This window comes from Hippichthys cyanospilos, chromosome 4 (genome assembly GCF_059441005.1).
Source record: "Hippichthys cyanospilos isolate Australia breed blue-spotted pipefish chromosome 4, RoL_Hcya_1.0, whole genome shotgun sequence".
NCBI lineage: Eukaryota > Metazoa > Chordata > Actinopteri > Syngnathiformes > Syngnathidae > Hippichthys > Hippichthys cyanospilos.
In genome coordinates, this window is record NC_142372.1 from 6,065,165 (window position 1) to 6,092,953 (window position 27,789).

Consider the following 27,789-nt stretch of genomic DNA (forward strand, 5'->3'; position numbering starts at 1 on the left):
ACAAAACAAATATGTTAGTTTATTCCCTAAAATGGCCACTTTATGCTCATTAGGGGCTTGTAAATGAGAAGTTTAAGAATGAAGTTCAAGATCGAATTCAGCGCGACCAAGTTTTTCAGTGATAGGTTGAGAAATTTAAAAAGTGATCGTCTTACCAGAGTTTAAAGGTTAAAATTCGATATAACCTCGGTTACATTTGAATCGTGCCTGTGGACTGTCAGGCCTCGGCCTGCAGGTGGCAGCATTGTTCACACATGCATCTCTCCGCGCCGTCTCAGCCTTTGAAAGAGGTGGTGCCCCGCGTGGAGAAGGGCTACAAGATGGACGCCCCAGACGGCTGCCCGCCGGTGGTGTACGACCTGATGAAGCAGTGCTGGACCCTCGACGCGGCGGTGCGACCGTCCTTCCGCATGCTGAGGGAGAAGCTGCAGCATATCCGAGCCAAGGAGCTCTACCTGTGAAGCGGCGAGCGGGCGGGCTGGTGATGATGATGATGGGACCACAGCGAGCTTTCCCCTCGCCGCCCCCGGACGCCCGCCGGCCGGCTTCCTTTAAAGAACCCACTTCCTGTTCACGTTGTAAAGCTTTCGCCCAGTTGGCTGCTCTTTTCTTTCTTTTTGCTCGTCCTCTTCCTCTCCACCTCTGTTGAATACGGCATTAAGTGGAGGGGAGGCTGGCCTTTTCCTCCACCTTTGTCAGGTGCTCGCTTGACCACGCCACCCCTCCCCCCATTGCCCTCCCTTTTTGCATGTCCCGCTGCCGCCTCAGTCACTCCCCCCCCCCCCCCCCCCCCCCCTCCCTCTGCTGGCCGTGGTGTCAGGTGTGGGGCCTTCGCTCTATGCCAAAGTGCCTCCAGTCCTCCAGAGCTCCACATACACACCACTGCTGTCTTTTTTTTTATGATTATTTTATTTTTTCAGGGAGGTTATCAAACCAGTTTTCTAGTGCCGTACCCCCCCCCCCCCTTTTTTTTTTTCATGTCTAAACATTTTTCTGGGGTCCCGAAATGGAGGAAGGGGCAGGACGAGGACATAAAGCAGCCCCTGAACAGTTCATCATACTTGGGCTTGTTGTTGTTGTTTTTTTTTTGTTTTGTTTCTTTTTTATATCAAGATATATTTAAAGGATTAAAAAAAAAAACAGAGACTGACTGGGGCAGAGAATTTACAAAAAAAAAACTATAAGGCGGGAGGGGACAGTTGGGTTTGGTAGTGCATGGTGTGTGTGTGAGAGAGAGTGTGTGTGAGAGAAAGTCAACATGAGTGCGTGAGGCCTTCAGTTCAACTGTCAGTGCTTTCAATGTTCATTGTTTTATTATGCTATCATGAATAAATCATTCCATCTGAGTAGACATGAACGCGCCGCTATCATTGATGAGTAAACAATAGCAGACATGAAAGTGTTTACACGGCTTCACTTTTGTCACATTTATATTAGAGATTCTTTCCAAAATTCTACACGAAACAATCCATAATGATAACAAAAAAATGCTGTCTGTATTTTAAAAATTGCAATAATTCATGCGATTCATCCATATAGTGCACTTCGTAGGACGTTTGCTGTTGCATTTTGAGGCGCCGAAAAACAATAATCCGATTTATATGTGCTAAGAACAACTGAAGCATTGTGAATATTTTCGGATGCCCCGTATGTCATCACTATGGGTCTGACCTCCTGCAGATAGCCCGGAGTCATGTGAGATGATTCCCAGGAGTCTTTGCGACAGCGGCGTGCTTACATAACGTCGTAACGCCCACAGCCACCACTGTCCTGGCCCGTCATTTGCCGCCCGTCGCCGTTCAGCGAGACCGCCCGCATCCGGCCATACGTCGACCTCGTTACCACTGTCAAGGTATCCTGTCCTGAAGACAAATACATACATACACACACACACACACATATATATATATATATATATATATATATATAAGTAATCATAATTATTAATAAATATTTGTCCACATAAAATTAAAAGTGTCAGACATGTTCTCAAAAAGAAATATTTATTATTGTCCATGGAAAAATATTCAACATACAGGCGTCCTGTTTTGGGGTTACAGTATTTTTCCTCCCGAAAAATAAGCTAAGTGTGAGACCCGTTCTTAAAGATAAATAATTATGAATAAATATTTGTCCACAGAAGAATATTCAACTTAAAATGTCCTCTTTTGAGCTCAAAGAAATGTGTTCACCAAAATAAATCATCAACTTGACAGGTAACGAGAGGTGGCATGTGACAAGTTGGGTCAAACCATTCAAGTATGGGGTAGAATCTGGCTTTTTACAATAAAGAAATTGAATAACCTTCTGGGCATAAAATGTGTTTTATGAACTCATATTTTCCTGAGACAATCCAGGATTTTTGCATGTTTGTTTGTTTTATTTAAAATCTCGAGTTCCCCCCGAAGTTCCTTCAAGTACCCTCAGTGGTACCAGTACTAGTACCACCAATCTTCAGTCGTACTCATGAACACTCGTCATCCTCCATCTTGTACCATTTTAAAGGCGTTAAATACGCTGAAATAATCCTGACGAGCAGTCTTGTGAGGAGGATGTGTGCTAATCAGCTTTTAATAAGAACATGTGCACCTGAGCTTCAGACAGCAGTAACATATTAGCAAGCGTAATTAATCTGATTACAACTACTTAATATTGATGTATTTATTAAATGGACGTGGTGACCGAAAGCGGACCTGACTCAATTCCATGATGTTGTGACAGAATGAGGCTGACTGCCGTGGCCTGGATGCTACAGGCTCCGTTTCCCCACTTTCGCTTTGCATGAGATTTAGGCAAGTCCTGTGACTCATCGGCCCGGATCACTCTGCATTAATTACTTTTTTTTTTTTTTTGGCCCCGGATTTGCAACGACGCAAGGTTGACTTGCTTCCTCCCACGCAGAAGGATTTGGTGAATTGCTCCAAGGAAGCCGCGGGATATGAATGTTGATTGAGGGGAGCAGGTTGACGCCTTTAGGCAGCAGCCGGAAATAATGTTTGAACGCCTTTAGAACTTAAAAAAAAAAAAGTTAAGTTTTGACTTCCCGCCGTCTTGCTCAGAGGAGGTCGTGTTGGTGAACTTGGAACAAGGAATTAGAATTTTATGCTGAAATAAAGCATCAAGCATCTGCTATGTATTAAAGATTCTAAATTAGAACCAGACAAACTTTTTGAAGTGGACTAAAAAAAAACTCACCTACTTGCGATTTGTTCATGACCCCTTGAAAATATATGGAGCTGTCAATGTAGAATAAACATTTTTGACCAGCACATTTGTTCAAACAAAAGTCAATTTTAATATACCGTAATTCCCCAAATACAGGACACACTTTTTTTTTAATGAAGGCCAATAGTATGGGTGCGTCTCGCAACCGCAAATTTAAAACATTAGATTAGATTTTTTGTTCTATTTGACACCTTTCGAGGAAGATTGATCCACCAGCCACATAAACCGAGTTTTGATGCACGGATTAACATTTTTATATCCACCTTATTCACAATCATTACTGTAACGGACGAGCTAGAGGGCGGAAGTCAGTTAGCTGTTAGCAGCTAACAGCAGCTCGTGTTAGCTTAGGTTGTTAAGGTTAGAGAACACGGAAGGGTATTCTTTTTGACCCGTTTATTAATTGCGATCTTTTGGTATAAACACTAAATAATAAAGTTGGTGAAACACGGATGGTCCGCAAATTCGGGTATTCATGGCTAAATGAACTCGAACCACAAGGAAAAAGAAACACAACCCTGGCGAGGCGTTCAATGACCACTCACAATGTGGGAGTCCTGTAAAACAAATATTGCACATATATTTGAGCACATCAACATATGAATAGTTTATGAAGACGAGCTGTATTCTGTTTTGCCATAGTTTTTACCTTGATGCCAAACTGTTGGTGTGTCTTATTCGTGGTAACAATTACGGCAATTTAATACGTTCAAACATATTTAGAAGAACATGGTGTGTGTTTTTAGCATTTAAAAATATGCTCAAATGTATTTTAAAAAACATATCCGAACATACTTGTAGGCTGAATACTAAAAAAAAAAAAATTATAAAAAAAATAAATAAAATATAAATATATAAATATAAATAAATTAAGGTTTAGTTCCTGGAATGCAATGTGTGGATTAGCATAACCCTTGCATTATGGTGAAAAAAATACATTTTTAGCTTTTATGTTCAATTATGTTTGAACGTACATGTAAATGTATTCTAATGTATTTGCAACAAGTTAGCCAGTTAAAGTTAGCCATTAAAAAAAAAAAAAAAAAAATCTCCAGCTCCAACGCTTGTATAAAAATGACTCCCTTGAGCCAAAACGTCTGACTTTGAAGAAGTTTAAAGAAAAAAAATCAAAACACTTTGTGCCTAAGCGCTCTCCATTGTTGACTGGAGTCCTTTGTGGCTGTGTAATGTCTGCTTTTTTGCACGTGCTCGGTGGCGTGATGTAACTTCCCGGCTAGCCGGCGGCGGGCATGTCGGCCGCCTTTTGACTTTGGCAAATATCAAGGTCCTCCCCCGAGTGGCGTCGGAACATGTTTTTTTTCTGCGCCGCTTGTCAGCACGGATTTGCATTTCGCTCTCCACATTTCACCTCCTCTTCCCTCCCTTTAGCATGCTGCTTGCCATGCATGCAGGAAGACAAGGAGAGGGCAAAGGGCCCCCCGGCTCGGAAGAGCCGCCGCGTCGTGTCCTCTGAACTGCACCATCCGCCGAAGATACGGCTCTTGTTATTACCGAATGCTTATGACGCTTGTTAGTGACGTTACGTGGAAAATGGCAACACGATGTCTCACTTTTTTGAATATTTAACGGGATCATCTACTTAGCCGTTTTCAGCAGTAATGCATTTATTTTTATGAAATTACAGTTATTAATTTCCATTCTGTATTCCATTTGCTTAACAACTTGTCCTCAAAAGGGTCGCGGGCTTGCTGGTGCCTAACTGAGGTGTCCTCGTCCCTGAAATGGTTGCCAGCCAATCACAGGGCACGCAGAGACAAACTCACACCCGCAAACACACATATGTCAATTCGACGTGTACAATGTACCTACCGTGCATGTTTTTTTGGATATTGGAAGGAAAGTAACCTAGAGAAATACCACACAGGCACGGGGACAACATGCAAACACCACACGGCATCAAACTCACGGCCTCCATATTGCGAGGAGGACAAGCTATCTGATGTCATTTTTTGTTAGCAGCAAGTAGCAACATGATGGGGTTTCTTTCATTGTTTGCTTGTTTTTTGTTAAAGGTCAGGTCAACATTTAGTCTTGAAACTGCTGTGTCAAACATAAGCCGGTTTGAGTGCTGTTTTATGTAAACAACAGATATTGTTGACTTAAATAGACCCAAGTGGTCGGAATGTTCATTTTTTTTAACTGAAATTGTTCTTTTTTTTAAACTTGTAGTTTCGAACGTGTTAGGCCAAAAGTTAGCAATTAGCTTTGCTAGCATGCAAAGCTCCATCAATAGAATAAGGTTTGTCAAAAAAAATTCACGCCATGTGTAGCTAGTACAACCTTCTGGCTGTGGTTCAAACGATCAACCAGTAAATCTACAAGAAGACTATAATTAGCCAAAAGCTAATTTTGTTAGCTAACCCTTGTGGCATTTATGTTACTTTTTTGTGATATCATAAAATAATCAATGGGGCAAAAACAATATGGAGCTGACATTTTCAGCAGATGATTAAAACGTCAAATTTTGAAATGCAGCGATTCTGATATTTCCATGAGATTGCAGCGGGACGTGCGAGATTTTGTGTACAAAAATCATTGTCCAAATTTTGGGCCATATAAAATCATTAGAATCACAATTTTTGAGATGCACTTTGATAGGATTTATGACATTAATTATCCTGCGATTTTTGCAACGTTCAATTGAGCGGCTCCCAAACTATGTCAGCAAAGAGAAATTACTTTGTTGACTCGTGTTTCACCTCAAGACAGTAGGTGGCGGTAGAGACCATAATGGCTATTTCTTAGCGTCGTCATATGTCACACACTACAAAGATAATAAAGTATATACAGCACTAAGTGCTCCTTATATCAGTCTTTTCTTGCAACTGTTCTGTTCTATCTATTCTGCCTACTTTGCCACTCCTGGATGGACAAGCACCGTTTGTGACTTACTACAACCTGCGAAGTGTTATGTTAGCCTCATTAAATAATTTGAAAGCCTGAGTTAATTCACTTGTCTCTATTTTAGGTAGAAGCCATCACAGGCACGCCGGCTGTGTGATCTGCACACCGACTGCCTGCCAACATTTCCTATTTTGCTCACTGAAGCTGCCGAGAAAGGCCTGGCCGCCATTTGGCGACACGGCTGTGCAAAGTTTGTCGGCCGGGCCCGAAGGACCGCGAGTCACCGCTGCGCGTGAGGATCAACGTGACGGCGAGGCTCGTCCATCCGCTCATCTCACGTCTTATTGTCGCGGCGAAGGCTTCTGGCGGGCTGCCTGAGCAGATGATGTCTTTATGCACCTCCGACGGGAGGAAGCGCTCCACTTGGCAGGGCTTAAGATGCCGCACTGCAAAGAGGAAGTGTGAATTGGCTCTAAAAATGAATTTCAAGTAGCTGTCACAATGTTCCTATGGAGGCAGCCGGCGGTTGATGCGAATATTCCGAGGACGTCGCAGAGTACATGTGAATATCTATCCATCTATCTATCTATCTATCTATCTATCTATCTATCTATCTATCTATCTATCTATCTATCTATCTATCTATCTATCTATCTATCTATCTATCTATCTATCTATCTATCTATCTATCTATCTATCTATCTATCTATCTATCTATCTATCTATCTATCTATCTTAGTTAGCTTGCTAGCCATAAACTCTAGCCATAATTTATCATTAGCTAGCTAGCTAAACATCTATCTATCTATCTATCTATCTATCTATCTATCTATCTATCTATCTATCTATCTATCTATCTATCTATCTATCTATCTATCTATCTATCTATCTATCTATCTTAGTTAGCTTGCTAGCCATAAACTCTAGCCATAATTTATCATTAGCTAGCTAGCTAAACATCTATCTATCTATCTATCTATCTATCTATCTATCTATCTATCTATCTATCTATCTATCTATCTATCTATCTATCTATCTATCTATCTATCTATCTTTTGTAATAGAACCTTTTATTTATAAAATAAATCAAACATTTAAATCAACAAAACAATATGTATTAAGGTTTTTGAATGTAATTTCATTAAGAAATGTAATCTTAATATTTAATTGAATCATAATTAGATTCTTTATACTCTTGATCCATCTTGGCATTGATCTAAACAGTCTTTTAATGTAATCACGATTTTTTTTTTCCCTATTCACAAAGGACCAAAACAAAACAGCTGTTTATTCGTTTTGAGAGTGGAGTTGTGAGAACGCTTATTATCTATTAATGAAGTTTGACTGACTGAAATCCAGCCACTACTGTAGCTTCTATTCTATGCGCCATATGATGTTGTGCACCTTTTAGACCAGAAGATACGGTATACACACACACACACACACACACACACACACACACACACACACACACACACACATATATATATATATATATATATATATATATATATATATATATATATATATATTACGAGCAATATATGTTGAGATAAAAAGTGAATACATTGTATTCTCTCTCTCTCGCCTCCCCCCTCCACACACAAAGTGACCCGTCAGTGCGTGGATGACTCGGTGAGGGCCCGAGGAGGCCATAACGTAAACGCTTGTGACACATGAGGAGCGGCGGCCGAGCGTGAGTAATGTTAGAGGTTCACAAAATGTCGTCAAGTCTGCAGATAAAAAAGTGTACACTCGACCACTTGACACAACACCACATTATCGTTGGACGTTACTACCTTCCTGCTTTGGATGAAGAAGTTAAATTTATTCATGTGTTGCTTAATGAAAGCACAATCTGTTTGTGAAACATGAAGAATGTGCTTCAGTCGGGTGGCTTTTTCAAATTTACATTTTTTTGGTTAATTAAATTCTGCATTAAAAAGCAGAGTGACTATTAGAGTGGCACTTTGGCGGCCAAATACTGTATGTTAATCCACTTAGCTTTCTAACTTGTTTTATTTTCTTTTTGTTTTTTTTTAACATGCATGTGTAGCAGCTTGTTTCATTCATTGCTTTGTTTTCGTAGTGACAAACGTTTTCCTTTGTTTTTCTTTGAAAGCAAAATTCAAAAAAATGACTATGAGGCACTGTATGCTTCTGATTGTACAGTATGTCATCTGTTCACGTGTGTGGCTGAGTTGTTTATTGTGTAATTCATGCCGCATGGTGTAAATACAGCGTGAAGTGTGAAGAGAATGTACCTAAGGGGATTAGAAAGGCTTACAAAAAAAAAAAAAAAATCAAACCACTCAAACTAAGCATGCAGCTTGGAAATAAAAAATATTTTCCTCGAGTAGAGGCTCTTCCAGACCCCCCCCAGACCCTTGTCCTGACCCAGTGGTTCTGTGTACCAATTGGCCCGGTACCGGGGGGCAGAGGAAGACCCAGATGGGCGCTCAGCGGCGCTAATGATAAAAAAAAAAAAAAGGCGAGGAATGCCATGCGAGCAATGTGACCTGCTGTAGTTCCAATATAGAATATTCCCCAATTTTTCTTATTTGAAGATGTATACATCCTTGAACCTTCTGTTGGATGATGTAACAGCATGTCTGCAGCTCCAAGCTCCTTCATTAAGTCAATGTGTCATGCCAGTTCTCGTGCTAGCCTGTTAGCCGTTAGCACGCACAACCCAGCCAGAGGTCAAACATGCTACTGTTATTTATTTATTTTTTTTCCGTTCCATCTTTTAATGGATCACTGCTTTGTGGAGATCACGTTTTTGCCCGTGTGTTCCCCGTCTGGGCTCTTTATCTGCGGATTTTGACGCATGAGTGGGAAAAGCAGCTATTAGCACTGTCTTGTTGTTGCGCTCTGTGCACTCGGCCTTGTTGCGTAATGGCATGATTAATTTGGGGAAATGGTCATTCTCATTACTTTGGTGGTTGGGGGGGGGGTCAGCAGACACCTCATTGATCACACCTGCAACATTTTTATAGAGACCAAATATACATTTAGGTATATTGTTTAATATATATTGATATTTTAATGATTTATCTTACACCTGCATCAGCCCCCCCCCCCCCCCCCCCCCATCTCCCACACACCCACCACCATTTGTTTCTCTTACGAAGGTTGCAAAAGAATGGTTCACCAGAAATAGCCAAAGATTGAGCCGCGGAGGACGAATTTTCCGTACGCTTAAGTGTGCGTATTCTGCCCATTGTAGCAAGTTTGACCATGGTCCAGTTGAATTGCTTTACGTAAGCTGACACTCAGCTTTTTTTATTGTCCATGCAGCCCCCCGTGGAGCATTTTTTGCGTCACGCGACCTCCGCCATTGTATTCACCAATGACGGCTGGCCTCATTCATACATTTACAACAGCAAGTTCTGAATCAGTCAAATGTGAGTCACAACAACCAAGACAACTAACTGTACAATGTTTTTTGTTTTTTTGATGGTAAGAGGAAGATGTTGTCAGAGATATTTCACCAGATTTTTAGTGCGATAATAGACTGTGAATGCTTCTCTGTCAGTCACAGCATGTGAAAAGTGCAATTATGTAACAACTTTCCCACTTGTGCTGGTAGAAACATTGATTTTGGGTTTTGCAATAACAAAGACAACTAATACGGCTTTGCGGTACACTACAATATCACAAAAATGAATATGATAAAGAAACATCATTAGGAGTGATGTAAAATGTTACTTGATCAATCAATAACGGCCGCCATTTTGAGTAACGAGTGATATAACACTTTTGTCTTAATTAGCTTATTAAAAAAGATTTATTCATGTGTTACTTTGTGACAAAACAAATTTGGCACAAAGGCATAAATGTGAATAAAGGAAACAGTTTACGTCATCACTCTAGGATGATGTCATCAATGATGTAGTTGGCCTTTGTGGAATATGAATTAAGCAGCAACCCCCCCCCCCCCCCTCCCTATTAATTTGATGCTTCATTCATATTCCACATATCCAACAGAAAGTTATGTTTACACTTTCTGGGGACACATGCTAATTAATATTTTAAAAAAAAAAGATTTATGTTGTTGACTTTTAAGTCACTTATGAAAGCTAAGATTTAAATTTGGATTTTTTTTTTCCTGCAGAATTGTATGATGCACTGTAACTATATATATATATATATATATATATATATATATATATATATATATATATATATATATTTTTTTTTTTTTTTTGGGGGGGGGCGGGATTGGTCTAACAATAACACAAAGAAATAATGATCTTTTTTTTTTTTTTTTTAGCAATGAAATGTACAAACTGCATTACTCCCAGCCTTTATGGTACAACAATCTGCCATGCACAGTAGCCTTTTTGCAGTGATAGATCGTAAACGGCATTCAAACGCCACAGGGCAAACAACGTATTCAATTTAGGAAGGCAAAGCGGCAACGTAAGATGGCCGCCGGTTCTTCTCACTCCAGTGAGCGGTTAGTCCATAGTTTTTTTTAAACCCCATTTGTTAGGTCATGAAAAAAGGAGTAAAAACTCCATGCTGTCATGTTGCAAAATAAAGCTAACGTGCGCAGGCATCTTGTCAAATCCATCCAACGTCCCATTTGACGGCCCGTCAGCTCACCTCACCCTGGACCTTGGCCGGGACGAAACGGCGAGACGCTCCGATTGAGCCGACTTGATTGATTTTGGTAGAAGAAGAAGAAGGCTCCGAGAGCGGAGGGGGATGGCGCGGCCGGAACTCCAGCAGGGATGAAGATGACACATTTGCCTCGGGGGAGGGAACGGCCCGATTCAGCCGAGCATTATGAGACGTTTTCAGCCGATTTCGTCAGCGCTCGTGTTGTTTGGGTCGGGACCGAGGGGCCGCGCGAGGTCGGCTAGAAACATTTACCAAAATATTTCATCTTATGTAAGCTCTGTGAGGTGCGCAGTGTTTGCTTCAGTAACCCCAAGCCGATAATAACACGCGGACACAATGGATTTACTGAAATGATTTGAAATTCTAACCCTGGTTTGAAACTCTGGTTTGATGATCAAAACATGTCACTCTCGCACCCGAAATTTCCACAATAACCCTTTGAAACTTGGGTTAGGGTTTCAAATTTGGGATTTAACCTGGCTTTAGGTTTTCAAAGTAGGGTTACGGTTTGATGATATGATTCTAAACGATGATTAGGGGATCAAAGTAGGGTTTTAAACTATAGTTAGCATTTGACAGTAGGGTTTTAAACTTATAATATCAAAATAGAGATTGAAATTGGGTTAGGGTTTTAAACTAGGGGAGGAGTTTGAAACCGTTAAAGGTTTGAAATCCTTTCGACCTTTAAACCCTACTTTGAAACCCTAACAGTTGTTTAAAATCCTAATTTCAAATTAAACCTGTTTAAAACCCTGCTTTGAAACCCTTATCCTAATTCAAACTCTTAATTTAAACCCTAATCAAAGTTTAAAATCCTTCCTTGAAACCCTAACTTTACTTTCAAACCCTACTTGAAACCCTAGAGACAGTCTGAAATCCTAATACAAAACCCAAAACCTAGTTTAAAACCTTACCTTAAATTCTATAGTTCAAAACCCAAATTTGGAAACCTAAAAATCTACTTTCATACCCTATTCTTAGTGTACAACACTGAATTGAAACACAAACTATAGCTCAAAACCCTACTTTGATACTAGCATCTTAGTTTAAAACCCTACTTTAAACATCAGTTTAAAACCGAAATCGAATTTAAAACTCCAACTCCAGCTCAAAACCCAAATTTGCATGCTTAACTCAAGTTTAAAACCCTTCTTTGAGTTCTTAATCTTACTTTAAAACCCTTCATTTAAACTCTAGTTTCAAACTTTCAAAGTTGGGTTTTAAACTAGAATTAGAGTTTCAAGTAGGGTAATGTTAGAGGAGTAAAGTAGAATTTTAAACTGGAGTTTGGGTTTCAAAGGGGTTTCAAACCAGGATTAGGGTTTTAAACTGGAATGAAAAATAAGGCTTTAGTTCAAAACTCGTATTTGAGTTTCAAGATAGGGTTTTAAACTAGAGTGTTAGGGTTTTAAACTGCTATTTGAGTTTCAAAGGAGTCTTTTAAATGTGGGTTAACTTTCTGAGTGTAGCACGTGGACAAATAATTTTTCAGGAGCATCAAAGAAGGCCCGTCGCCCTAGACACCCACTTTTGCTGTGCGCTGAGCGTACCACTAGGCCAACGTGCTGTTCACAGGGCAACATTTCCGCCTCTTTATAAAAAGCCTCGCACACGATTTGCATGGCGCTTTGCACAAGAGCAAACAAACGGCAAAAGTCTATTCATAGCACGAGAAAGGGTGTGTGTGACATGTTTGGAAAACACACACACACTTTGTGTGTGAGCTCCGAAGGGTCCAGACGACACGAGGTCTGGCGTTTTGTGGCCCGCTGGGACCGAGCGAGCACATCATGCATGACTTACACCTTCAAAGCGCAGAAAAATGCACAACACTCACTCATTAAAACAGGACAAAGAACCTAATTCGGAGCCCTAACCCAAATTTCTTACAGTTAATTCCTTTTTGAAAATGTAATCTGAAACCTGCTCCAAATTTGGAAGGCCTAATTAGATTTAAAACCCTAATCTGAAATCCTTACCCAGGTTTTAACTCCGAATATGAAACCCTAACTCTTGTTTGAAACCGCAACCCTCGCTCAAAACTAGTGATGCACAAATGAAGCTTCATGAAGCATTGTGATGTTATTTGACTCCTCTTGATGGCACTCTTGAAGTGGAAATTTTACATATTTCCATAGCATTAGCCATTATCTTTAAACTAAGAGCACTACCTAGAGGAGGGAAAAATATCACGTGCTTCATGAGGCTTAATATTCCAAATCCAAACTAACCATCAAAATCAAATTCGAAGCCCCAAAACAGGCCTTAAATCCAATACCATAGATGTGGTTTCAAACATTCGCTCTTGAAACCTTAACCTTTGTTTGATACTACAATTTAAAACCCAACCTTATTTGAAATCCCAATTTATAATACCCTTCATAGTTTGAAGCCCTCATCCTTTGCATGAAGCCCTAACCATGATTTAACAACACAATTTGAAACTTTAGTCCTCGTTTGAAACCCTAACCAGATTTAAAACCCAAATCTGAAACCCATACCCAGCTTTTAACGCCTATTATGACATGCTTGCTCTTGTTTGACACTACTCATGCACAAATGAAGCTTCATGAAGCATTGTGATATATTTATTATATATATATTTTACATATTTCCTAGAGCACTACCTAGAGGAGTGAAAAAAACCCACAAGTGCTTCATGAAGCTTCATATTCGCATCAAAACCCTAACCTTAACCCTTATTTGAAACTTGCCCTCCTCGCCGGTGGTACGGCGGCATGCAGGTTGCGTGAGGTGACGGGCCTCGACAAAAGAGCGTCCGCTGTTTATGGGCGTGGAGGTCAGACTTACGTAACCACGCGCATGTGACGAGTTGGGCCCAAAGCGGTGGAGGTGTTTAGTGAGGGTGTGTATGCTTATATGTGTGTTGCAGACACAGATGGAGCGTCGGCTTGGAGGCGCACCTCCCGGCTGGAAAAACAGATGACAAGATGTATTGAGAAAATATGAAGTGATGCATCGTGGGAAATTTCAAGTCATTACCACGTCTAATGAGCCCAGTGAGCTCTGCTTGATTCGAGGTGGGGGGCGAGCGCGGTTTGGAATCCAGGTCACGGTTTCCGGCGAGGAAAATAAATTAAGGTTGCGAAGCATTGTTGTTTGAAATAGTCAAAGGTTAGGGTTTCAAATTGGAGTAGGGTTTCAAGACAGAGTTTGGGTTTCAAAGGAGAATAAGAACTCAAAAGTTAGGATCGATTTCAAATTGGGGTTTTTAATTTACGTTAGGCTAACAAGCCTTTTTGGGGATTCCGAATAAGGCTTTCACATTAGGGATTCAAAAATAAGGGCTTCAAAGATAGGGTTTCATAAAGGAAATTGATGAGTCTCCAGTTAGAGGTTTGGGTTTCAGAAATTGTTGGGATTTAAAGTTAGGGTTTCAAAAAGAAGCAATATGTTTCAAATTGCGGTTTTAAACAAAGGATAAAGTGTTGAACAATGTTCAGGGTTTTTAATTAGGGTTGAAAGTCAAATTAGGGGTGTCTAATTCAAAATAGGATTTCAAGTGTTGGTTAGGGTTTAAAATTTGAAGCAAGGTTTTAGTTAGGGTTTCAAGTTAGGGATTTGAACAAAGGTTTGGGTTAAATTGGGTTACAATTTAGAAATTGGATTACATTTGGAAATTGGTTGATTCAAGAAAGCCTTTCAAAATATAATTTTGTTTTACAAAACGTTTCAAACGAGTGTTAGGGTTCCAAGCCAAAATTAATCCAAGATAGGGTTTCAAGTTTGATTCAGCGTACCCACTTCCAGTTTAATCCCTGGGCTGGAGGGAAGTAGGCAGGATGGAATTAAGGTTTCAAGTTATGGTTTCAAATAAGGGTTAAGGTTAAGGGTAAGGAGTTTGTGTTACTAGTTTTTCACTCAAACTTGATTTGAGCTAGGGTTTGAAATAGAGTTTCAAGCTTGGTTTAGGGTTCCAAACAATGCTTCAGGTCTCAAGTTAAGGTCTCAAACGAGAGGAAAAGGTTATGGTTTGAAGACGATACAGCAAATAGTTCCAATTCATAGTTTGAAATTAAGGTTTTAAACTTGTAAATTTGTGTTTGAGGTCATGGTTAGACTTTCAAGATAAACTTGAATCGTGGCTTGAAATTTGCATTTGAAATCATGGTTGGACTTCCAAAATAGGGTTTCAAGATGTGTTTGGGAGTAAAAGCATTAAGGCTTCAAACGTGTTTGCATATGTATGTGTGATGGTGACTTCCAGATGAAGAGCACATTAGCGTTGGTTCGCGTCAGTGGTTAATAAACTAGCCGCTCATTCACATTGACGCTAATGGCTCGCTAATGTTAGCCACCATAAGATTGACCTTCTGTTTAGCCACAGGGCTAACAAGCAACCCACTAGTTGGATCTACTCATGATGACAAGTAAGCACAGTCACATACGTGCATTTTAATTACATTGAATGTTTAACCATTACTTGAACTGGACACAATATTAGGTAGCATGTAAATAAAGGCTAGCTTGATGTTTGCTACTATGTTGCGCTGCCTCATAGCATCATAACATTCCTCCTCTATCTCTACTTAGTCCGACTAGCAGGTTGTTTGCATGTCGTCATAAAAAGAGGAATTTTCTGCTCAGCTAATTCCGTACAAGCTCGGCCGGCGCGGATCCTTTGTGACGCCATGTTTTCTCCGAAGAAGCCCTCGGGACTAATGCCACATGCGGCGTGGAGGAAGGGAGGACGGACGGAGGGATGGAAGGGGGTGAGAGGTGTTAGGAGGGGAAGATGGTTGGATGAGATGATTGAATGGAGATAGATGGTGAAGAAAAAGGGAACGCGGAGGGAAGAGGGATGGAAAAAAAGGTAGGATCCACGTAGGGAGGAAGGGGAAGGAAACCAGAGGATGGAGAGAAGATGGAAGGAAGGAAGGAGATTGGACTTGTAGGCAAGAATGGATAAATGAAGATGTACACTACACAAACACACACACACACTCGCGTGTGGTACTTTAGCTGTTGATCCTTAAAGCCTGCACGGCTTAGCTTAGCTTGTTAGCCACTGGCTAACATGCTAATATAGCTGCGGATTAAACACCATCCCGAGACACAGTGAAGGCTTGTTGTGGAAAATGATACACCGTGTGTGTGTGTAGGTGTGTGTGAGTGTGTGTGTGTGTGTGTGTGTGTTTCATTCCATTTGAAGCACACATCTTGCCTTCCTAAGTGTACTTATTGCTGTCACTGGGGATTTGTTACAGTTCACAACAAGTTCACCTAATAAAAATAATAATGACTATTTTCATTGTTATGATTGTTCTTGTGAAAATGGGGATTAGGGTTAGTTGTAAAGGAAATGTTTGGTAATGATGGATTTATGATTTTTAGTTCATTTCATAAATATTACATTTTGTTGTATGAGTGTATTTGATTTAATTTGAATGGCACGTTTTTTAAACCTTGTTGATGGCTAGAAGGATTTAATTGCATTCATTTGTTATGTTTTTCAATTTATTGTCCCCGCAATCGCTAAATTTTGATACCATACTTTGAAACCCAAATCTAGTTTAAAATCCTATCTTGAAAACATAGCCCTGATTTAAAACCCTAACTTGAAGCTGAAACGATGGAATAAAACCTTACTTTTAATCCGTAACACTTCGATTTAAGGTTTAAAACTCGGGCTGGCATTTCAAAGTAGGATTTCAAAATAGGGTATGACTTCAAATTTGGGTTTTAAACCATGGTGATATTTTCAGGGTACAGTTTCAAACAAGGGTTTAGATTTCTTAATAGTGTTTCAAACCGGGAGTACAGCTTTCAAATTTGGGTTTTAAACCAGAGTTATTGTTTCAAGATGTGGTTTTAAGTAGTGTTATGGTTCCAAACTAGGATCATTAGGGTTCTGGTTTCAAATATGGTTTTCGGTGGGGTAGAAGGTTTTAAACTTAGACTAAACTGCGGTTCCGATGTAGACTTTTAAAGCCTCACTTTACAGCCCTAATATTTCTCTGAATGTATTAAGCTCGATTATATTAAAATGTAGTGTTGCATTTAGATTTTTTTATGTGAGCTATTGTGAACATAATCAGGTTCTTGACATATATAAATAATACTTAATGATTCAGTCATGGTGAGGAAAATTTGGGGGGAAACCGTATTTGGGGGACATGCTTTGGATGGTGTTTCTGATACTAGCGATTATATTTAGTCTAGTGTGAATCAGATTACAAGATAGCAGCGCGCATAATGTTTTTTAACGAAGCTTTTTGAGGCTTCCTGTTCTCAATACAAGCCTGATTGGTGGCATCATGAGAGGCAGCTGCTCTGACTCAGTACATCCTGTGAGTGTTTTTTTTTTTATTATTTCTGTTCCTGTTTACACTGACTTGACAAACACACTGATTGGTCTTTCACACGTTTTTGAAAATCTCGACGCATCTCTTCACACATTTAAAGGCGCTGGCGTTGAAGTAGGAACAGCACATCTGATTTGTTTTTTTGCTTTCAATTCCTCCTGTGTCCTCGCAAAGAAAACGAAAAGATCTTTCGCTTCACGGATGGCAATGACAAAATGCTCAAGCTCAGCCTCTGGCATAGTTTTCATTCAAACAAAACTTAATGACCTTAGCGCTCGTTTGAAGCTCTAGATTGAAAACCTTAACCTATTTTAAAACCAGAGATAGAATTCCAAAGCTAGTTTTAAACCATGGGTTGAAACCAATACCTAGTCTGAAACCTATAATGAGATATAAACCCTACTCTGAGAACCTAGATTGAAACCCAAACCCCAGATTGAAACTCTACATTGAAACACTAACCCTAGGTTGATACCAATAATAAGAAACCCAAACCCTAGCTTCAAACCCCATATTGAGACCCAAACCATATTCTGTGACCAAATATTAAAACCTAAACCTTATTTTGACACCCAAGATTGAAATGCTAACCCTAGTTTAAAACCCTAGTTCGAAATGCTAACCCAAGTTTGAAACACCAATTTGAAACCCTAAAACCAGTTTGAAAGCCTAGATTTGAAACCCTAACACTATTTTCAAATCCGTTTGAAACCCAAACCCTACGTAGAAACCTTAGATTGAAATGCAAATCCGAGGTTAAAACCCTAGTTTGAAACCCTAAATTTGAGACCCTAAAACTATTTTTAAACTCGTTTGAAACTCGAGATTGAAATGCAAACCCTAGTTTAAAACCCTAGTTTGAAACTCAAACCCTAGTTAGAAACATTAGATTGAAAGCTAAAACTATTTTTAAACCCTAGTTTGAAACCCAAACCCTAGTTCAAAACTCTAGTTTGAAAGTCTAACCCTAGTTTGAAACCCTAAAACTATTTTTAAACCCTAGTGTGAAACCCAAACCCTAGTTTGAAACCCTAGATTGAAAACTCAAATCCTAGTTTGAAACCCAAACCCTAGTTTGAAACCTTAGATCGAAACGTTAAAACTATTTTTAAACCCTAGTTTGAAACTCTAACTCTAGTATAAAACCTAGTATGAAACCCTAAACCCAGTTTGAAAATCTAAATTTGAAACCCTAAAACTATTTTGAAAGCCTAGTTTGAAACCCAAACCCTAGTTTGAAACTCTAGAATGAGGGTTAGGGTTAAACCAAACCCTAGTTTGAAACTTTAGATTGAAATGCAAGCTCTATTTTGAAACCCTAGTTTGAAATACTAACCCTAGTTTGAATCCCTAAATTTGAAAATCAAGAACTATATTTAAACCCTAGTTTGAAACCCAAACCCTAGTTTGAAACCCTATATTGAAACAAGTACCCCTATATACACCATATATACACCACTTTGAAACCATAAAACTGGTTGGTAACCCTAAATTTGAAACTCTAACACTATTTTGAAACCTGAGTGAAAAGCAAAGCCTAGTTTGAAACCCTGGATTGAAACACTAACCCTAGTTTTAAACCCTAAGTAAACTCTAGTTTGAAACCCTGACACAGGTGTGAAACCCATAATGAACCCTAAACTCTAGATTGAAACTTTAGATTGAAACTAAAAACCTTAGTTGAAAACCATAATTTGAAACCTTATCCTCATCTGAAACTCTGGATTGCAACCCTAACACTAGTTTGAAACCATAATCCTTACCATGAACCTAACTTTGATAGCCTAACCCTAGTTTAAACCTAGACGCTATTGAGAAATTTCCTATTCATTTGATGACTAGGATGACAACTTCTCCAGCATATTCCGAAAATAGGAAGAACATTTTATCTATCCTACGATGACGGAACTTGATGTAAGACACTGAAGGATTTCGTTTTTTGATGACATCATCCTAGCGGGCACAAACCCGCTGTAGTTTTGTCGTTCACCACCCATTGGCATCTAATGTCGATGATCAGCTTGCGCGCAGACGTCAGTCAAAAGGGGAAACAGGCAGTGAAAAGACGACTAAAGCGGAGCAGAAGGCTGCGGGGGCCTTGACACGCGTCTATTTTTAGATTCTGGGAGTAATGTTGTTTCTGCGCTCATCCGGGAGCCTTTCGTTACGCCGCCATCGCCATCCGCCGTCGCGGTGCAGCTGCTGCCGGAGACCGGGTCGGGCCAACGGGACTCGCTGTCAAACCGTTGGGCTCGTTATCGCCTCGGCGCTACTTTCATCCGTGTCAGATATACGTATAATATGTCGCTATTTGTTGTGCGGCGCGGAGCGTTTTCAGTCATCCGCTAGTCCTCCAGGTATCCAGCTAAGCCTTTGACACTAAAAACACAGCAGACGCGTTGAGTGTGGAGCCGAGAAAAGTAGGCCAGGCGAGGTGTCGCGCCGATGTCGCTGCGTCGCCGACGACCTGTCAAACTTCTTGCAATGGGACATGAAAGCCTTTTTGAAACCAAGCTCGTTTTTTTAATACGCTCAATATGTTCATGTTATTATGTTATAGAATATTTTATATACCGTAATTTCCACACTATAAGGTGCACCTAAAAGCCTTGATATTTTTAAAAAGCTGATGGTGCGCCTTATAATCTGGTGCGCCTTATATATGGATCAATATTGAGATTGTAGATGGGGAATGAAGTGATGAAGTAAGCTTCACCTGTTTCTTATGTGTGTGTATACAGTTGAACAAGTTTTAAAATGTGTCAATAATTGAGGGTGCGCCTTATAATCAGGTGCGCCTTATATATGGATCAATATTGAGATTGGGATTGGTAGATGAGGAATGAAGTGAAAAAGTAAGCTTTACCTGTTTCTTTTATGTGTTTACAGTTGAACATGGTTGGTCATATTGACATTGAGTTATTATGCTATTGAGGGTTTAGAGTTATAATTTGAGTTATTATTGTTATTTGAGTATTACTATAATGTGATTGAAAGGTTTTAAAACATGTCATTAATTGGGGTGCGCCTTATAATCCCGTGCGCCTTGTAGTGCGGAAAATACGGTATATATGGTATTTATCTTCACAAGGGTCGCAGCCTTGCTGGTACCTATCTCAGCTCACATTCGGGCAGTAGGTGGGGACATCCTGAATGGGCCGTCAACCAATCACAGGGCACACAGAGACGAAGAACCATTCACGCACCCAATCACGTTTAAGGACAATTTAGCATGTCTGATCTGTGCCATACATGTTTTTGGAATGTGGAAGGAAGCAGGAGTATCCGGGCAGAACCCGCAAGGACTCAGGGGGGAAGCGAGGTGGATTCGAACTCGAGTCTCTGCACAGTGAGGCGGACGTGCTAACCACTGCGCCACCGCACCGCCCTAATTGTGAATTCAAGTTTGAAAAATTGGAAACTGGTGAAAATTTGTGAGTTTTGAAGAAAAAACTACAACATTTGGGGAATGTGATCGAAACGATAATAAAACGTAAAAATGTGTCTTGTAAATTGCCAGAAGAATTGGAAAAACTATCGCTATAATGAAAAAAAACGTCAAAAAGAACATATAAATAGAATTAAAATGGATTAAAAAAATAAGACTTAAAATCAGAAAATGTACAAAAAAGTTTGTTTATAATGATGGAAATGTTTAAATGTTTGAAAATTGCCTCACAATCAATCAAATCACCCCCCCCCAATAAAAAAAAAACCAAAAACAATTTTGTTATGAGTTTTAAGGTTGGTAATAACCAAAAATGAGAAGACCCTGGGTGAAGATATCCAAATTTGAGAAAATGACTTTGTTTGAAAACCACCCGGACCCCTTGCTCAAACCCCTTGACCCTTACGACCTTGTGTGACCCTTCCCATTTCGTCCCATTGAAGTCTCCCTGTACCCAACGTGGTGTCCGGCGTGGGGCCAGTCCATCGGTGCTCTGCCGCACCCGCGCTCCGTCCCCGCGCGCATCGCCGCTTCACGCGAGGGAGGGCCGGCAGAGCGGAAAACGCGAGACGCGATTGGTAGGGGGCAGCGCCAAACTTGTTGACTCACAAGCATCCTCCTCCTCTTCTTCCTCCTGCTCCTCATCCTCCGATCTGACTGCACGCGCCGTCCAGCGGGGAATCATTTCTGCTCATTTTCCACCTCCCCCCGCAACCACTGTGGGGCTTTTTTATTTCCATCATATTTTTTTTTTCGCTGGATTTCACGCAAGCTGCCATCATCGATTTCGGAGTCCAACTTCGGCAAAGAAAAAAAAAAAGGTGAGAGATGGCTTTTATGGTGAAGCACGTGGTGGGGGGCCAGCTGAAGAACTTGACCGGCGGCCTCACGGAGGAGAAACCCGAAGGCGAGAAAACGGAAGCGGCGGCGCAGGGGATGACCCAAGAGGAGTTCGAGCAGTACCAGCAACAGTTAGAGGAAGAGAAGTAAGTCTAGAGGCGACATAAAAAAAAAAGGTGGGAGGATGATTTTGGTTTCGTGGATCGGCGGAGAAATAAACGAGGACGTTTGCGTGCGTCAAAAGACAACGAGATGTCTTTTACGCACGAAAAAACGCACGCGCGCATCCTCGCGCTTCCACTCTGACAAGGATTGGTGCACGCGGATAATCTGTGCGCGTGCACCAATCGCAGTCTAAATAAGGAAAGTCTAAACGCGTAAAATTGCACCAGTGTGTAGTATGAGATGAATGAACTGTTTGTGCAATCTGGACTGTGATGGCATGCTGGAGGACACCATGCACAAGGTCATCACAAATAAAATTGAAACTCTGAGCATAAGACCGTTGAAATGATATGAGAAAAAGCGCTCGCAAAAATCCCCCACTCCCCCCAAAAGACATAGAAGAAAAAAAATATATAAATAATGTCAAAAATCATGGTGAAAACTTTCAAAATGAGCAAAAGTGTTACATTTCATGTTCCCTCTGGATGAAGCACAAACGAAGCTTCATGAAGCACTTATGTTATTTAATTCCTCTAGATGGTGCTCCTGAGGTAAAGATACAGTGTACTGGCTTTTATGCTTTAAACAAGAGCAATATCACAAGTGCTTCATGAAGTTTCATTTTCCCAAAACTCGTAAGGTTTTAAAATGCACCCCCTCCAAAAAAATACAGTAATCCAGTTAATACATTTGTAATACAACACCGTTTAAAATAACAAACATATTTTTAGATTGTAAACATGGTCCAAAATGTGATTATTTTGCCTAAAATCTGTAAAATCGTCAAAAATGAGCAGACATAGCAAAAAATTTGTAAAATATGAAGAGCAGAACAAGTAAAACATTAATGTCTAAAAGTAGTGATAAATCAAAGCAAATTAGGGTGCGAAATATTGTATGTATCGTACTGAACGTACCAAATTAGCATGCAAGAGGTCACCAAGGTCATTTAGGAAATGGAATTGCTTGCTAAGTGACTAGTGATGCCAAGTTGGAGTTTTCCACATTCTGTGCCATGTGACACACCAAAGCAATGCTGCAGGTCAAAGGTTACATGTTTAACTTATTTCAAAATTGCAAAAATGATTAAAAAAAAAATTAAATTAAAAACACATTTGCAAATAAATGGTTTCAGCGATAAGAGAAAATAAAAAAAAAACAAACATTTTTTGTAATCCATATTAAGATAGAGTGTCAGCTAAGAAGAAGCGTCCAGAAAGAGGACATGGACAAAAACTAGGACAAAAAATAATATATTGAAAGGCGGGGCTTGTTCGTTTGATTGTAATCGACGTGGTATACGTTCTATATTTTCATCATTAACTTGGCTATTTAAACCACAGGCTCATGAAATTCTAAATATGGTTTGTATTGCTGTAAATATGGTCAGTATTGTTGTAAAACACAATACGCATATTTAGCACAAAACGCGTAAAATACCTCGGATGTTTTCCGCTGTTGAGAAGCATCACGCTCACTAAGGCCGCAGTCACGTGACCTTTTAGCGGAGTGACTTACTAGCCCAAGGCGCTAAACATGAGCATGAAGAAGACGTGTTTAGCGATGTCGTGAAGACATGGAGTCATCAACGTCAGAGGCCACCATCCCGGCCGGTGTCACGTGATGCCTTTGACAAGACGGCCGCCTACTCGGGATTTGGTGTTTTGCCAGCTCGGGCCTAACGTGACAGCATATCTCAAAAAAAGGAAAAAAAAACGACCTTGCGCTGACACATTGGGTGCATCGCCTTCAGAGGATGTGATCCTCACAGGCGAGCAACTTCCCCCGCCGTGCGTGCGTGTATGTGTGTGCGGGGTCTCCGTATTCCGTTTGTGAGCTCACACGCCACATCTGGCCGACGTTATGTCAGCTTTGTTGACTTGCCGTGTCTCACACAGGCCTCTTAGCAAATTAAGCAATTGTGATGGGGGACGACTGAGAGCCAACTGGGGCGTAAAGGCCTCACCGAGGTTTGGATTCAAGGAAAGGGCGCCCTCTGCTGACAGAAGCCACTCAGTGAAGTGGACTACGGACAAGCAATCGGATTAGTATTGCATTTGTGGAATATTAAGTACACAAAATCAGTGAAGTCAGAATAATGCTTCAGTTAGCATGATGAGTTTGTTTCAGCGTATGGATAACTCATGAACTAGCTAATTTAGCTCATTAGCAATACAGTCTTCTATGCGACTGCGCTAAATACATCAAAATTAATGTCAATTAAATATCGGATGTGATATAGCACCAATCAGATAGGCTAAATTAAGTAAACAAAATAAGATAATATCAAAAATTGTGTAGTTATGATGAGTTTGTTTTGGCATATGGATGTGATCTTGCTAACTTAGCTCGCTAGCAATACAATCTTCTATGTGACGGAACTAAATACATCAAAAATAAATTAATATAAAAGAAACATTCACTTCGATTTCACACGTACCAAAATTAAGCTAAACTAAGTATACACAATCAGTGAAGGCAGTTATGAGTTTGTTTCAGCACATGGCTAACTTGTGATCAAGCTAGCTTAGCTCATTAGCAATAGAATCACCTACACTGCTAAACTAAATGAATCCAAACTTAATGAAAATTTCACAATATTAGGAAGGAATTGCTAATTACAAATCTGTCTTGAGAATATTAGCAATGCTAGGAACATGTTATACTGTGTTACAGACAAGAACGAGAGGCTAATTTTGCCCAGAAGAAAGCAGAGCGAGCCACAGTGAGGAGTCACTTTCGGGACAAGTACCGACTACCAAAGGTATTCGAAACTTCCATTGATGTTGTAGTAAACATTACAAATTATTTATAAATATTTACTAAATTGCTTTTTATATTCATCACAAACGTAGATATCTAATGTTTACGAAAACAAAAGTGCGTACATTCCAATTGTCTTTACTTTGTAGGCTCACAGGCGTAAATTGTCTTTGATAGTATTAGTGAAAATGTGTACGTTTGAATTGAATTTTGCCATGATGTGAAATTTATAAAACTGTGCATTGTTTGTGGTAGACGGTTCAACTGCATCTTTACAAAACGATTTGGTTTTTGTTTAAAACGTGATTGTTTTAATTGTGACATGAACTTTAAAAGAGTATATGCGTTAGGTTTGTGGAGGACCGTCCAGTTTTATGTTCACGAAAACAGATATTTTAAATACATTTGATACATTAAGAATGTAAATGAATGGATGGGCAGCTGTCTAAACTTTCTTTGCTGATGTAAATTTTGCATAAACACACTTTGTACGTTTGTTTCATGGGTGCAATTTTCTTCATTTAAATTCTCCTTGTCGGCTATTTGAGTATATTAAATATATTGTATATTAGACTAACAGAAGACTAATTTTTGTTCAGTATTTCTTAAAACGTCAAAAACTTAAAACCACATCCGCTTGACTTCATCGTAATAAACACATGCCGAAAAACCAACAAAAAATATTTTTGTCTTTTTAAAAAAAAGAGTATGAATGCTGGGCCCCTCTACCGGCCCGCGGACCGTACTTTGGACATCATTAATCTAGTACAATCGGGATGTTTTGACCCAACCAGAACGAGCTGGACGAGACCCAGATCCAGCAGGCTGGCGAAGACGTGGTCCTGCCCACCGAGCTGGCCAAGATGATCGCCGAGGACAACCAGGAGGAGGCGCACAAGCAGTCGGTGCTGGGCCAGCTGTCCAACCTGCAGAACGTGGACATGGACCAGCTGAAGGACAAGGCCCAGGCCACGCTGGAGGACCTCAAGAAGCAGACGGAGAACTGCAGCCTCATGTGATGTCGGGGGAGATAAGATTTGTTCAAGGCGGAGCTTCTGGGAGGGAGGACCTAGTCGCGCAAACGTGTGTTTGCATTGTTTATTCATTTTAAAAAACGGTTTATTTGGATTACTTTTGCGTATTGGAGTGTTTTCAAAAAAACTTTTTTTTTTTGGTACCCTGATACTGACGTACCAAACCTAATTATAGCATACCAAAAGGGCGGCGCCAAATACACAGCTAAGCTCTGATCGGTTGTCCCCAAACAAATGATGCATTTTATTTTATTTGTTTAATTCTTTGGGGCGTTTTCAACAAAAGAAGTGAAAGGTTTTTGGTACTTCAAAATCTGAACTTTGTGAACATTCCCTTGAGCGCTCTCCTCAGTTTTCAGAAGCTCTTCCTTTGAGGAACCGATGGTCTGTGTAGGGAAAGTCCTCCCTTTCTTTTTCTTGCCTAAACTCAGAGTATTTGAACGCATAGGATGGCAAATCACATTCCATCAGAGACCAATCAGCAGCTAATCCCGCTGACAAAAACACCCTATTTGGAGAATTCTATTAACACATAAAACTAATGACATATTTTTACGTTTTATTCTTTTTTTAAAGAGTCCATACATTCGAACACAGGTAGGCTTTATATACAAATATATATATATATATATATATATATATATATATATATATATATATATATATATATATATACATATATACATATATATATATATATATATATATATATATATATATATATATATATATATATATATATATATTAGCGCCCCTCGAGGAGTGGGTTTCTGCACCACACTTATGTAACTGATTACTTAATTCATTAAAAGTCAATTTTAGACCATACTTCTGCCAATCACTTGGGGGAAAAAATGTAAAATATAAATAACTACATGGGATTGAATGTCTGGACTCTTAAAAAAACATGTAAAAATACGTCTGGAATTGAATGTGTTAAATTTGGATACTAAAGATAGATTTTTGCAGGGAAAAGCATTGGAAAAGCACAAAAATAGCAACAAGACTTTGCCAAATGTTAGAAGCTTTTTAACTATTTTTTTCATAGTTTATTTTTCAAATTAAAAAGCAAATAAGCCATGTGTCACTTTAGGGACATTACCGTGTGCAATACATGAGAGCAAAGACAAAGCTCTCCTACTTTTTCCGAAATTGAGCCTTCACAACAAGGTGGGAAAGCCTGTTTTTGTGCTGCACATGCAAGTAATAGAAATACATACAAAGCTGCTAAAAAAAAAAAGTATAAACGCTTTTAAAGGCCAAAGCGCGACGTGTCCAAATGTTTGTGTCCTCATAACGGCAATATTTGTGTTGTGTGTACACGCTGAGCTCATTGTGCGGTGCCGTTTCGTGCCAGTGGATTAGCTGTCGTCAAGTTGAGTGGTGTCCTCGTAAACCTCGTTAGCGCTAATGCTAACGACGACGCCTCACGGTGTCGTTTTTGGAGGGATCCGATTGTGGTGTTGTTGTTCGTGGACGTTTTGTGTAGCGATGGCAATATACGCTTCTTCGGACCACTTTACAATAGGGGCATCCTTATTTATGTGTGTAACGCAGTTATAAAGCCTTTATGAAGCAGTAATAAGCTGTATTCAGGTAATACAACGTGTTAAGAAGCTCATTAATAATCAGATGAGACCCTATTGTAAAAGTGGTATCCATCTTACTATTTTTTATTTTAATGCGCATTTAGCTTTTTTTTTTTTGCATATAAACTGATGTGTGTATGTTTGTTTCTAAGCAAATGTGTTGTTAACCAGTTGCAAAGAGGGGCAGCGCTACATGGACAAAAATATTGGGACAGCTGGAAATGTTCCTTTTCACCATATTTCAGCATCTAAAAGGTCCATACTGTTTGAATAATCCATGAAAGGTTGTGTCTCAATATTTTTGTCCGCCAAATAAATGAACGGACGCTGAGGAAAATCTCATTACTGTGGTTCATGTCACGTGACGGTGATAGACAAGTAGATGCTTATCATGAAATATACAATAAAAAAGTAGCAGTAAGTAATTTTTTGAAATTGCTACTAAGAAAATATCTACTGTAATATCGATGACAGGAATAATAATAATGTTTGCGGGGGAAGTGAAGCCATAAGCCACGAGACTTGCTTGCTTTGTACGAGCGTACTTTGTTGTTTTTTTTTTTCCTCAAATATTTCTGTCATTCTGTTTCTGATGGGAGTTTCAACCGCAATAAACATATTTTGGGATAATGTTCTTCATTGGTGTGCTATTCATCCGTTTTTTATGTTAACATTAGATGAAAATAAAATGATTAACATATTCAAATGGACAGAATTATTTAGCATTTACACAGAACCGCCATTAACACTAATGAACAACAGGGGGCGACAATTATTTACAAAGAGATTCATGACGTATTACTACTTTGTGGATTCGAATACAGTATATTGATTAGAATTCTTTTTACATTGTTGTCCAAATTAGCTCAGTGCTTTCCAACTTTAACTAAGGCAAAGCAGACACT

General features: G+C 39.6%; 2 protein-coding genes and 1 long non-coding RNA gene across 3 annotated transcripts in view; 2 read left to right on the top strand and 1 right to left on the bottom strand.

Moving 5' to 3' along the window:
* The window catches only part of cskl (c-src tyrosine kinase-like), a 27,609-nt gene extending 26,258 nt beyond the window's left edge, over nt 1-1,351 (top strand). Inside the window, exon 13 of the mRNA XM_088413339.1 lies at nt 279-1,351. Coding sequence (XP_088269465.1) covers nt 279-461 — 183 coding nt within the window. The 3' untranslated portion in view covers nt 462-1,351. The remainder of the gene's footprint in view (nt 1-278) is intronic.
* On the bottom strand, nt 1,301-4,042 carry LOC148424412 (uncharacterized). The gene is made up of 3 exons (XR_015865390.1): nt 3,875-4,042; nt 3,196-3,782; nt 1,301-1,862 (listed from the first exon to the last, which is right to left on the bottom strand). It is a non-coding gene; the product is annotated as an uncharacterized LOC148424412 (long non-coding RNA).
* Nucleotides 4,043-21,084: 17,042 nt separating this feature from the next.
* On the top strand, nt 21,085-27,518 carry cplx3b (complexin 3b). The gene is made up of 3 exons (XM_088413666.1): nt 21,085-21,479; nt 24,175-24,262; nt 25,056-27,518. Exons 1-3 carry the CDS (start codon nt 21,322-21,324, stop codon nt 25,278-25,280), a joined length of 471 nt encoding a protein of 156 aa, XP_088269792.1. The 5' UTR covers nt 21,085-21,321; the 3' UTR covers nt 25,281-27,518.
* Nucleotides 27,519-27,789: the final 271 nt, after the last annotated feature.

What these genes read in the sequence shown, in the direction of transcription:
- cplx3b (XM_088413666.1), top strand. Translation starts at nt 21,322, where the DNA reads ATGGCTTTTATGGTGAAGCACGTGGTGGGGGGCCAGCTGAAGAACTTG. An exon ending in CAACAGTTAGAGGAAGAGAA is followed by an intron (nt 21,480 to 24,174) that starts GTAAGTCTAGAG and finishes ACTGTGTTACAG; the next exon opens with ACAAGAACGAGAGGCTAATT. An exon ending in ACAAGTACCGACTACCAAAG is followed by an intron (nt 24,263 to 25,055) that starts GTATTCGAAACT and finishes TGACCCAACCAG; the next exon opens with AACGAGCTGGACGAGACCCA.